Consider the following 12736-nt stretch of genomic DNA (forward strand, 5'->3'; position numbering starts at 1 on the left):
GATGAATCCAGTCTCCCCACTGCTCACTGGAAGGGGTCAGTCTTCTCCAACAAACACCAAGGTGTGGTGCTAGTCTAAAAAACTTCTCTTAACTGCTAAGCTGCCAGACAGGTGACCACCGTTAGGCCACAGAAAGCAAGGGCAGGACACGGATTTGCCTCTTCCTCGACCGAACATAAGCTCTGGACCCCACAAGGAACGAGCATGGTAAGTATATTAAGCTTATGAGCCCCCAAAATGCTTCTGCGAAACTGTTCAAACAAAGCTTCACTATGAGTGCAGTTCTCTAGATGTTCCTATCAACCGAGTCTCACTTACCTGTGCTCTGCAGGGACAGGGGGTGGCCAAACGGCTGGATCTCTAAATGGTTCATCTTGACAAGACACAGGGAAGTCTGGGGGCTTGTCGACTTTAAAGCTTTCTAAGGTGCTGACGATACTCTTAACTTGTTCGTATTCCTCCAAGAGTTCCTGCCGTACCTTAAGAAAGGAGCCGTTATGTTAGAAGTGCAAATAAATGAATTATACGAAGTGTAAGCTTTCTTAGTGTCAGTCAAAGTGTGCAAAATGAGTCACAGAAGCACTAGATAAACAGCTCTTCCGAGTGATGGAGTGGAGCAGCGGGCAATGGGGGAGAAGGCTGCATTGCATGCGTCTTCACAAAAGGAAAAGCTGTGTGTCTAATAAAGAATGTGCTATGCCGGGCGGTGGTGGCGCACGCCTTTAATCCCAGCACTCGGGAGGCAGAGGCAGGTGGATCTCTGTGAGTTCGAGGCCAGCCTGGTCTACAGAGCAAGATCCAGGACAGGCACCAAAACTATACAGAGAAACCCTGTCTTGAAAAACAAAAAAGATGCTGATTATTAATATAGCTTAAAATAAGCATTTGCATCGGTAACAAGTTATTCACCCTAGACATCAAAGATACTTACTATGCTAAATCTTTCAATATTCTTAGAGATTAAAACAAAATTGGTCAAAATTGTCACCTCCATTTCCCACCCCACTGTCACTAAGCACGAAATGCTGGCCCTGAGAATCTGGCCACTGCCAGATACTGCAGAGGATCACACACCACCCAGCCTTACTTATGATCCCCTTCACCTCGGCCTCTTTTGGTCTTCAACTCTTTTGGGTCCTGGATAAGGTTTAGTTTGAACTAAGTCAAGGTTTTCCCTACATTTAAAAAACATAACTGAGAACCTACGCTGTGGGAAGTACTGTCTTCACATCCGGCACCCATGCTAATTCTCAAAAGCAAACAATGACAGGGAAAGTTGTATTTATAAACTCATTTTTAACAATTCTAGAAATCCTTTAACCAGAAAGCACATTGAACCCCAAAGCAGAGCAGAAGAATTCTCCCCAGACCAGTACATTGAAAAGAGCAGGAGGAGGCTGTAGAACCAGAGAAGACCCCAGTGAGGGGGCCCTGCCAGCGCGTGTGGTCATATAACACAATACACCAGGGCATCACATGCCAGGCCCAGTGTGAAGCACACACGCCAGTATCTCAAGAGAAACACGCACCACCATGAAACACAAGCACCCAGCCTGTGAGAGGCAAGAAAAATGGAGACCCAAGAATCTCGGCCCAGGCTCCAGCAAGTGCGCTGCTCTTACTCAATGCAGTTTGGTAAATCTTGAGCTGGAAACTAAGCCAACTCATCCTCAACAATGAGTGACGCCCTCATTTCTGACTTGTGGAGAGAGGAGGGGGCCTTGGAAAGACACCAGAGGAAACGAAGCTTCAAAGTGCTGTCCGACTTTGTACTTTTAATTTTAAAAGGATTTTAAGTTACAACAGTAATTGGGGAAATTATAATTTAAGTTTGCGTTAACTGTCCCATTATATAATCAAGTTGTAGAGTCAAGAAGACAGAAACAATGTTAATGTCTTGATTAGATTACCAGCCCATTTGTATTTGTAAGGAGACTTTCAAGGAAAACTTTTATGAAATAGGTCAAAACCACAAACAAAAATCAGAGAGGAGACAGCAACAAGAGATAGCTAAGTTTAAAAATTTCAAAATTAAGAAAGCCTTCAACTACAATTAAGCATCCTCAAAGATGAAAATGCATGGTCAGAAACACATAGACCACTGAGAAGGTAGTCTACCAGAACCGCACGTAGAGTTAAATGTCAAATGCATTTCAGTATTCCGACCAATCAGAAGAACGTGTAAATTCTCGGGCTAACTTCCCGCCTCTGCTTCCTCGAGTTGACAGAACCCAGCCGCCATGGCCCACGGGACACTTGTGAGCTGTCCTACCTGATGCCACTTCCCTTTGACAGCCGGGTCTCTCACTGACTGGCAGTGTCTCTGGATCTGCTGTATTACTCCCTGGTAATACACCATCGATGAGTCATAATTTCCCAGAAGCGCATACTCTCGCCCTTTCTTTGCGTTGTCACAAATCTCTGCCAAATTCATCTTCTTTCAGATCCCTGCAGATAAAATACAATGCTTTTTGTAGGGTTCTCAGCACTGATTTTAAAACAATGATCAATTTTGTAACGTGCATCAATTGGTTTGAGAGTCACAATAGACATAAAACTTAACTAAATTTCCAACTCTGCAAATACACAGGAGGTCACAGAACATCCAGGGAGGTAACAGGGAGAACCGCCTAGGTGATGGACGACTGGCTGATTTATGAGGAAAAGTGGACATGAGTGCCCCTTGCTCATTTATTACTGCCACCAACTCAGTCGGACACATCCACGAGATTCTGTTCCGCTCGGCTACTTCTTTATAACACCGAAAGACATACGAATGTCATTAGGTATCTTAGCATGTGCTGTTTGGGCTGAGACTCTTGGACCCTGGGAGTAAGATTTTCACACCGCAGGTTATACTTTGGAGGACAGCCTATGGATGTCCACCACCATCCAGATGCCACAGCTGCATCATACAGCAAAGCTAAGTATGAATCCAACTGTGAGAGATGTCTGAATCTCAATTCGTCCTTCTTCTTCGGCATGCACCTCTTCTGCATAGGGAAGAGATGGTCAGATAACTTTCCTGAGCTGGCTCTCTCTCCCACCGCTAGCCATCTCCCCATCCTAACTGATGCTATCCTAGTGGAACCGTCCATCTGAGACCAGGAATGCCCTCTGAGCTTCCAGGTTCTGGGCCAGTCCTTCCGCTCAGCAATGCTGGCTTTTCTCTAGACTTTCTCAGAGTCTCCCAGGCACCCAAGGCTTCTCAGCATAGGCACTTTCCTCCCAAGACCATAAGCATACTAAGTCCTGAAATACAGAGGAAGGGACCCTAGGAGAGTACAAATTGCCCTACTATCTCCTGAAAGAGCAAGCCAATTAAATGTCTAATAAAGAAAGTAGAGACAGGGTTTCTCTGTGTAGGTTTTGGTGCCTGTCCTGGCTCTCACTCTGTAGCCCAGGCTGGCCTCGAACTCACAGAGATCCGCCTGGCTCTGCCTCCCGAGTGCTGGGATTAAAGGTGTGCGCCACCACCGCCCGGCTGTACCTAGTGTGTGGTCGCAGAGAGACAAACACTGGCAGAGCCCTCCTTCTCTTCCCCCACTATTCTGGGTCTCTGTGCAGAAGATTGCACAGAGCTAGGGTGGCTTTCCTAAGGACAGTGTCAGCTTTAAAGGTAGGAATTTGGAGAGGCATTCCCTAGGTTTTCCAGACTAGCCAGGAAAGTTAAAAGGTCTACAGCCCTACCTACACACCTTTAGGTTGAGTCCTACCCAACCCACACACACATCCTCTCCCCTCACCACCCTCCATCTAGCTGAACTTTATACATGTTTTTTTTTTTTTAGACCTTCCTCCTATAAGAAAGGAAAGGGGGGAAAATTTTATTAAAATAGGTAAATAGATTGTGTTAAACATTTTATCTCATGAAACTTGGTTAGGTGGCTGGAGGTACAAGTCCCTAAACTACCTCTTGCTGTAGCCGGGGTGAGTAGGATTTCTTGAAGCGGTACTGAGGTTCAGAATGGGAGTGGAAAAATGGGGCACACTCAGCAGCCTCCTGTACCTTCTTTTTCTGAGCCCTTATGGTCCATCTGTCACAGGGTTGTGGAGAGTATGCTGAGGGCACAAGGACCTCACTTGGCTCCAAAGCATTATGCTCTAAGGTTTGGGAAGCTCCCACTGGGAGGGTGAAGCACCATTCCAGAGGAAGAGCCACAAAATGCCTTAATTTGAGCCTGCACCTGCCCCTGCTGATGAGTGATTCGACAGTTACTGGTTTCGTCAGCTTGTCCTTCCCTGCCTTCTGTCCTTCCATGAGTAGCAAGAGGGTGTTCTGGTGAAGCTTCCCTTGAAGTGGCAGTTTCATTATTGAGAATGCAAAGTAGAGCATCTTATGAAAAGAAAGAAAGTAGAAATGTTCCTCCTGCCTTCCTAGGGAATTACACTTTAGTTTGGGTAGCCGGACTCTCCCAACAAGACAAAGGAATCAATCAGCTCTGGGCTCAAGTGAGAGGCCATGCCTCAATACATAGGGTGGAAAGGAAGGAGGACCCTGACGTCACTCTCTGACCACCACATGATTTGTTCATACACATGCCAGTGCACCTACACACAAGCACACTCCCAAACATGCATACGCACATGCATTCACACCACACACATGCATTCACACCACACACATACACTTAAAAATTTTCAAAAAGAAGTGCCTAGAAGATCAGTAAACTACTTCTCTGAGTCTATCCAGGAGAATGTTTCCAGAGAAAAGTCAACCTTGGGGAGAAGGCCTGCCCAGAATGTGGGTGCCAGCAACTCACAGGCTGGGGACCCAGACTGAAAGGACACATATTCTCTTTGCTCCTTGGGTGCCACAGCTCTGTCACCATGCCCTTCTGCCCTAATTCGCTACCTCAAGAAGAACCGGAAGCATGAAGCCAGCCTGCCATCGACTGAGCCCCCAAACCATGAGCATCAAACTAGTGCCTCTTCCTGTAGGCTGCACATCGCTCATACCTGTCACAACGAACAGTCTTGACTCTTGTTTATGACTAGCTAAGACTCAATGAGGAGACCCGGAAGCACAAAGTTCCCCATGAATTCTGTTCTTCTAGGGCTGCTGTCTGGCAAATTACTTATATTAAATCTGCTAACACGTACAGGTATACCATTATGTAGGAAAAATATTTTGATATAACGAAAGGGCTGGCATCCTTTTTTTGTAAAGGTTCGGACAAACGTTTAAATTCTAAGGACTAACAAACAAAATAGAGGGTAATAGATAAACAATTCTGAGATAAAACGTTCTATATTGTAGAGTGATAAAATGAAAAAATACAGAGTTAGCTTCACAGTAACCCTGTAAAGCAGGTCTCCTAATAAAAAGCTTAGGACTGAGGTAGTGTTCCCTGCTCAAGCACCAGCACCAGGCCGCTGACACTGGTTTAATGATGCTGTATACAGTCCATCTGTGCAGTCTTTTCTTACATGACCAGGTGTAAGCCGGTTTGGTCCTTCCACCTAATGTGAGCAAACTGCAGCCAGGTGACTTCCGGTCAGCACAGTCACTGTTCAGAGAGTATTTAAACAATGCATTCTGCAGACCAGTCAAGACCAGCTAATGATTAAGCTGAAAAGAACTTCAACAACACAGTTAAATGGATCTTTAGTATGGAAGTTTGCATCAAAGTCTGGAAATGATCCTAAAACCAGTCTGAGAAGTCTCAGAATACTGACAGCCACTATGAGAGCCAGACAGTGGTGGCGTGCGCCTTTAATCCCAGCACTTGGAAGGCAGAGGCAGTTGAATCTCTGAGTTCGAGGCCAGCCTGGTCTACAGAGAGAGCTCCAGGACAGCCAGGGCTACACAAAGAAACCCTTGATGCCGGGCGGTGGTGGCGCACGCCTTTAATCCCAGCACTCGGGAGGCAGAGCCAGGCGGATCTCTGTGAGTTCGAGGCCAGCCTGGGCTACCAAGTGAGTTCCAGGAAAGGTGCAAAGCTACACAGAGAAACCCTGTCTTGAAAAACCAGAAAAAAGAAAAAAGAAAAAGAAACCCTTGAAAACAAAAACAAAAACAAAACAAAAAGAATGGAGATGTCACTTACTTCTGCCCATGTGGACAGCTGAACACCACTGACAGTGTGTAGAAAGACTAACTGCATAGCAAGACTTCTCCTGAAGGCTTGGCTTTGACATAAGCACCTGTTCCGTCTTGGAATGTGTAGGGTGGATTCATTAAGAAATGTGACCGAGATTATGGCAAAAGCAAGTCCTTGGTGTTCATTAAGAGTGGCCGAGGGCAGTTGCTCTCCTTCTGACAACTTCCCACCTCTCTCCTAAGCTGAAAACCTGCCTGCTGCTAAGCCACCAGGCGGCTGTGGGGCGAAGGCATGGGAGAGTGTTGCTCCTACTCTTGACCCAAGCCTACGGAACTGACAACGGCTAATTCCATAACGGAATTCCAGACGCTGACCCCGCACAGACCCTGACTACCGGCTAGACACACATCTGCAGAACACCAAGGAATTAATGACAGATAACCACAAGCTTCACCTGGCTCACATTTTCATGGCATCATAACCATGCCCACCTGAGCTCATTTCCACTCTACAGATGTTTATAAGCATCCTTCTAATGTAGCTTCGAAGATTCAAGTTGTATGGAATTGATGCTTTGGTGTCTTGAAAACACTGTATTTGTCCTCGAAGCCCCCAACACACAATGTTGGTTCAAACTCACTTTTCAATCACTTCAAGCTCAGCGATGACTTCCCAAGTAAACAACTGAGCAGTATTGCTAACATCTGCCGTCTCATGAAGAGCCAAGGAAAACCACTCAAAATCATTTCTTTGGGTTTTTAAATGATTAATGGTGCCCTCAACGCTTCGAGCAACCGTTCATGCCAATAGGCTAATCATTTTAAACAAGTTTATTTTCTCCAGACACAATTCTGTGCCTGCTGCAATCCAACTCCCCATTGGTCAACAACTTCCTGGCTTGGCTAACAAACGAGCCGTCTGTAAAGTGCCCAGCACGGCTTCATTTCCACTTTTCAAATCTGTGAAGAGAGAGACTCGAAAAGGCATCCATGTTAAAGCTTGCTGGCTCCACCGGCCTTTGCAATCTTAGGGTCCGTTGTGTTGCGCTCACTCTGTGACAACGGTACGTCCCCACCGTCCCCCTCCAGCACAGCCCCGCGTTGTGCTCACTCTGTGACAATGTTATGTCCCCACCGTCCCCCTCCAGCACAGCCCCGCGTCACAGCACAAGCACACTGCTTCATCCTTGCCTCACAGCGCTGCTCTGAATGTTCCAAATGCACGTTTCCACCTCTTGTTCTGACAGGAGTGCGCACTGATAAAAATAATAATTTAGGTGTCAAGTTCGGCACCGCGACTCAGCTGACAGCGTATCACGCACGTGTACAGTGCCTGTGCAAACGACACTGCTCTCTGACACAAGTACTTACCTCTGCCACTCCAGAGAGGCAGCCATAAGCATACATCCCCAGCTGAGGGTGGCTGCATCCCACCACCACTGAGGTTCAGACACTGAAATCGGAATCTCCTTCCATTTCTGTGAGTTATCAACTATTAGAAAAGGGCAAAAGTCACTCCTAGTTCATGGGTATTTCAAGAAGAGCCTGCTGGGTACTGGCCCCTGGACTGCAGTTTGCTGGAGCCTGCTCAGAGCTCCCACCTTTCATTTGAGGGCAGGAGGGATGAAACCCCAAAGAGGTAGCAAGGAAAAACATGATAAAGAGAAAAAATCATGCCTGGAGAGATGGGTCATGACTTTAATCCCAGCATTCTGAGGCTGAAGCAGGTGATATCTGAGTTCGAGGACAGCCTCATCTATATAGTGAGTTCTAGCTAAGCAAAGCTCCAGAGTGAGACCCTGTCTCTAAAATAAAGTAAAATGGGAATAAATCAATCAAAAAATGTAAAAAACAGAAAAAAAAAATACAAAACACTTCAATCTGGCCAAAAGGAGATTCTTCCGAAAGTTCAATAAAATTAAGAAGCTTCTAGTGATGCTGGCTAGGAAAAAGGGGGAAATATTACCAAAATCGGGAATGAAGGAGAGCTAGCACTACAAACTTCAAAGAGAAGAAAAGGCAGAAGAACTTACTGAAACAGACAAGTCTGTGAGGTCACAACAGACCAAAGCCATCCGGAAACAGTAAGAGTGACCTCAACTGTCCTGTGTGTGTCAGGGAAACCGAGTTTACCATTGACGACCTCCCCAAAATACTCCAGACCCAACAGCCTCACATGTGAGTAGTGAAGACTGTCTTTGGTTGTTTTTACTCTTTACTCTTTGGGGGCCCTGACACCCAGCTCCCAATAAATCGCATAGGGAGGTCATTATTACTTATGAATGCCTGGCCTTAGCTTGGCTTGTTTGTAGCCAGCTTTCCTTAACTTGAATTATGCCAGCTACCTTTTCCCACTGGGCTTTTACCTTTCTCTTACGTCTCTATATCTTACTTTCACTCTTATTCCATGGCTGGCTGGGTGGCTGGGTGGCTGGCCCCTGATGTCCTCCTCCTTCCTTTTCTCATTCCATGATCCCTCTTGCTTTTTTTCTCCTATTTATTCTCTCTGCCTGCCAGCCCCACCTATTTCTCTCTCCTGCCTTGCTATTGGCTGTCCAGCTCTTTATTAGTCCAATCAGGTGTCTTAGGCAGGCAAAGTAACACAGCTTTATGGAGTTAAACAAATGCAACATAAAATTACGCAATACATCTTTGCATCATTAAACAAATATTCCACAGCATAAACAAATGGAACACATCTTAAAACAATATTCCACAACAAAAGGCACTCTCCAGAAAGAGGCAAAAATATTTTCAACTCATATTTGAAGACTGTCACTGATTGTAAAACCGGACATAAGAAAACTACATGCCAATATTCCTCATGATCATAGATACAAATTATTTACTTTTGAATCAGTTCTGCACTATATACCAAAGGTCTTCCTTGGTCTCTGTGGACAGCCTCAAGCTCTTCTAAGTGGTTATGGAAACTGCACCAGTGCCTGGGTCATGAGTTGGACACGCCTAGGTTGAAGTCTGGCTCCTGACTTTGGATGACAAGCTCTCCAAACCCACTTCATCACCGCTAAGTAACAGTAACTGCTTCACAGCATCCTTGTGAGGCTTAAATAAGGACTTTAATGCAAGCCACTGTGTAGAGCGCCTCACACAGATAAGTATTCAATAAACTGGATCATTCTTATGGAAATTACTGTTCTGATCACACAATTGTGAGCAAACAAATGTGTGCTGTGTAGGAGACGGCCATCTAGTCATCTCTTTGGTCCCACTGCCTGGCATAAATTAGCTGGCAGTGGAAGAATCTTACATTTCTTTTAATGAATACATTTATAATACCTCAAATCTCTACACTATATAAGATCTCTCCTTCATCCTCACAGCCTATTTTGCCTCCTTCTACAAAAATAAAACAAAACAAAAAGCATTACTTTAAAATTTAAAGATGTCAGCACAATTGAGAGAAAAATAAGTTTAGTGCTCCTGGTCTTATTTTTGCTGTTATTTCTAAAAACATACATTCAATAATAAGTCTATAACACCGTCAAGAATGTCCCAACTTACCCCATATAGTACCAAATGTGAGGTTAACTATCTATTGGAAACCTTAAAGGATGCTGAGGGCCAGTTTTCCAATCTGTCAGCTTCCTTCCCACGAGGCCTTTCACTCAGCTCTTGTGGCTAAGCTGTGTTCCACAGCATGGCATTTAAAATAGTAATGATAATTTTTTTTGAAAGATAGGGCACAGTATATTTCATTCTGAAAACACGCTCCTCAGAAATTCTGGGGAAAAAAATTTAGGATAACCAAGGAAAATAATGCCACACGTTGTCTTTAAAAACTATTTGCTTTAAAAGTTAACTAACCATTTAAAGTTTAACTTAGACTTCAAAGTAGAACCAAAATATGTGTAGGCAACGTTCAGGCTGGTGAATGGGGAGCGGAGGGGGAAGGGACGGTCATTAGTCCACAATATTGAACCTCATAGCTAAAATGCAGAACGATTTTAAAAAAAAAGAAAAAGAAAAAAATACCAGACCCCGCCAGATAACAGTAGCATCGTTCATCTGCTCTCACTCTTATCCTTTTAAATATCACTGTCCTCTGAACACACATTAATGAATGGGTTTAATATGCCAACAGCGCTGAGCTACTTGAAAATCAGCAGAAATACCTAGAAGTTCACGGGGAAAGGCAAAAGGCCTTTTAAGGACGGGCTCGTCGGGTCTCTCATCCACCCTGTGCCATACGGACGGTTCTGCACCGAGAGGCAGCGCCCTCGGAGGCCCCGGGCCCCGCGAGGTGGCGATGGGGCGGGGCCGCGAATGCGGTGGCTGCGGGGCCCGAGCGCAGCACCCAGGCCCACGGCTCACCTGCGCTTCCCCAGCCTTCCCGACGCACCCTGCTGGGTTCAGCGACCACCCCGGAACCCCCTGCAGACAATGAGCCCCATTAACGCTCCCGGGTCCGCTCCCGGTTTATCAGTCGGTCGCCGCGCTCGGGACCGCCGGGCTTTGTAGTTCTCGGGACCGAGTCACTCAGCCGCAGCGGCGAGCCACCGAACTACAAGGCCCATGATGCCCCGCGACCGAGGCGCCTGTACCCGCGGCTCTCGGACTTGCCCTCCGGGGGAGCGGCCTAGTGTCCGGCAGCTAAGAGGGATGCGGACTGGGACTGCCCACCTGGGCGCCGCAGCCCGGCTCTCCGGGTCACGCCGGGCCCTCGGGCTCACCACCTAGGTCCTGTAGGTCAGGGCTGGCAAGAGGTGGGGCGCCCGCCAGCCGCCGCCCGGAGTCCGTTAGTTCGCGGCCTGGGCGGGGAGGCGGCGGCGCACGGTTGCCATGGCAGCCGGGGCCAGCGCTGCGGGGAGGGTGTGAGGTTGAGTCAGCGCCGGGAGGAGCCTGGGGAGCCTGGCTGTGGGCAAGGATGCGCAGGGGCGAGGGTTGCGAGCACGGGGACCTCACCTGGCGCGACGGCGAGCCCCAGACCCCAGGCAGGGCGTGCTGCACCTGCCACCTTCGCGCAGGACGTGGGCGGCGGCGGCGGCGGCGGCCGAGCGCTGGGCTCCTCGCTCTAAGGACGCGACCTCGCTGAGAGCCAGCCTGGTGGACTGGAGGCCGCCCGCAGCCCCCTCCTGCCGTGCTCCGGGGAGCGGCGTCGGGGCGAACCATTGCAGAAGACGGCGAGTGCACACAGCCTGCGGGAATATTCGGGACTCGTTGGAACTCGTAAATGGCACTGAACCCCACCCACCGAGTTCGAAGCTATAATGCGCCTTAGGCAGTCGTTCGCCGACTCTCCGGGATCGTCAGTGTAGGATGGGCCGGGATTAACCACCTGGGCTCCTCACACGGCGTCCAGGTTAACTGCTTGGTAGAGGATGACTCGGGCACCTTCCCTACAGTCTGCAAAACAGAGATATCCCTCCGTTCCTGTAAGAAACTTCAATACTGAAGAAGCAGTATCAAAGTCTGACACCTCACAAGTAGCTTTCAGATACTAGTTAATCCATCCACTCCTGATAAAAGTCAAAATATTTGGCTAGCTGTTGAAGGTGGGTTGGCTGAGGGGGAGGTTGTCCTGATTAAAAAGTGCTGTATCTTGCTAAAGATTTAGGTCAGGGAAGTGTCTGTAGTTGTCAGAACTTATGGAATGGAGCAGTTAAGATTTGCACGTTTTACTGTATTCAAATTTACCTCAAAGGGAATGTAATGTCAGCGCTCTGATAGAAACCCTAGGGGGGGGGCTGGAGAGATGGCTCAGAGGTTAAGAGCACTGACTGCTCTTCCAGAGGTCTTGAGTTCAATTCCCAGCACCCACATGGTGGCTCACAACCATCCGTAATGAGATTTGGCACCCTCCTCTGTATACATAATAAATAAATAAATCTTAAAAAAAAAAAAAAGAAAGAAAGAAAGAAACCCTAGGGGTATTCTAGGCCCAATCTCCAGCCTTTATAGATGAGGAAATTAAGAAATTAATAAAGGAAGAGGTGAATTACTGGCCTTGATATTTTTCCATAATGTCTTTTGAGAAATTAGGGCTGGGAATGTCACTCATTTGTTAGTCCTTATCTAGCCTTCAGGAGCCATGGGATTGATCCCCAGCACCACATGCTGGCACATACCCGTAACCCCAGCACTCAGGAGAATGCAGGCCACAGGATCGGGTGTTCAGGATCAACCTCAGCTACACAGAGTTAAAGGCCAGCCTGGGGTATGTGAGAGCCTGTCAGAGAGAGACAAAAGGACAGATAAAGTATGATGGAGCTGGGTGTAGTGGCTCATAACTACCTGTAATTTCAGAACTTGGGAGACTGAGGCAGGAGGCTTACCTCAAATGTGAGGTCAACCTGGGCTACAAGGTGAGACTGTCTCGAAAAGGTTGGGAAGAAATAAAAGGGGGTTGAAAGAGCACGCTGCCGTTTGTCAGAGTCACCTGTCATGGGGGTCTGGTTAAAATTGGTTCAAGTCTCTTGCCCACCTCTGTGGAGATGCCCGGTCTAAGACTGTGCTGTCCATGAGGGAGGGACACAGTCTCGGGGTCACCTCTGCTTCAGAGTTCTTTGACCACTTCCGGCTTCCTCACATCTTACTGCACTCTCCCTCCCTCCCTCCCTCCCTCCCTCCCTCTCTCCCTCCCTCTCTCCCTCCCTCCCTCCCTCCCTCTCTCCCTCCCTCCTCCCTCTCCCTCCTCCTCTCTTTCCTTCCCTCCCTCTCTCTCTCTCTCTG

At 47.5% G+C, this 12736-nt stretch overlaps 1 protein-coding gene across 5 annotated transcripts in view; it reads right to left on the reverse strand.

Moving 5' to 3' along the window:
- Katnal1 (katanin catalytic subunit A1 like 1) overlaps positions 1–11746 on the reverse strand; it is a 57644-nt gene extending 45898 nt beyond the window's left edge. Inside the window, exons 1-3 of one of the 5 annotated variants that reach the window (XM_028878060.2) lie at positions 10970–11746; positions 2273–2448; positions 319–479 (exon numbers count right to left, since the gene is read on the reverse strand). In XM_028878060.2, coding sequence (XP_028733893.1) covers positions 319–479; positions 2273–2434 — 323 coding nt within the window. In that variant the 5' untranslated portion in view covers positions 2435–2448; positions 10970–11746. Of the gene's footprint in view, positions 1–318; positions 480–2272; positions 2449–6050; positions 6856–10179; positions 10356–10378; positions 10547–10687; positions 10856–10969 lie in introns of those variants that run through there. The other 4 variants (XM_028878059.2, XM_028878057.2, XM_028878058.2 and 1 more) reach the window with 4 other exon arrangements.
- Positions 11747–12736: the final 990 nt, after the last annotated feature.

The sequence above is a fragment of the Peromyscus leucopus genome, chromosome 23, assembly GCF_004664715.2.
Source record: "Peromyscus leucopus breed LL Stock chromosome 23, UCI_PerLeu_2.1, whole genome shotgun sequence".
In the NCBI taxonomy this organism is placed as follows: Eukaryota; Metazoa; Chordata; class Mammalia; order Rodentia; family Cricetidae; genus Peromyscus; species Peromyscus leucopus.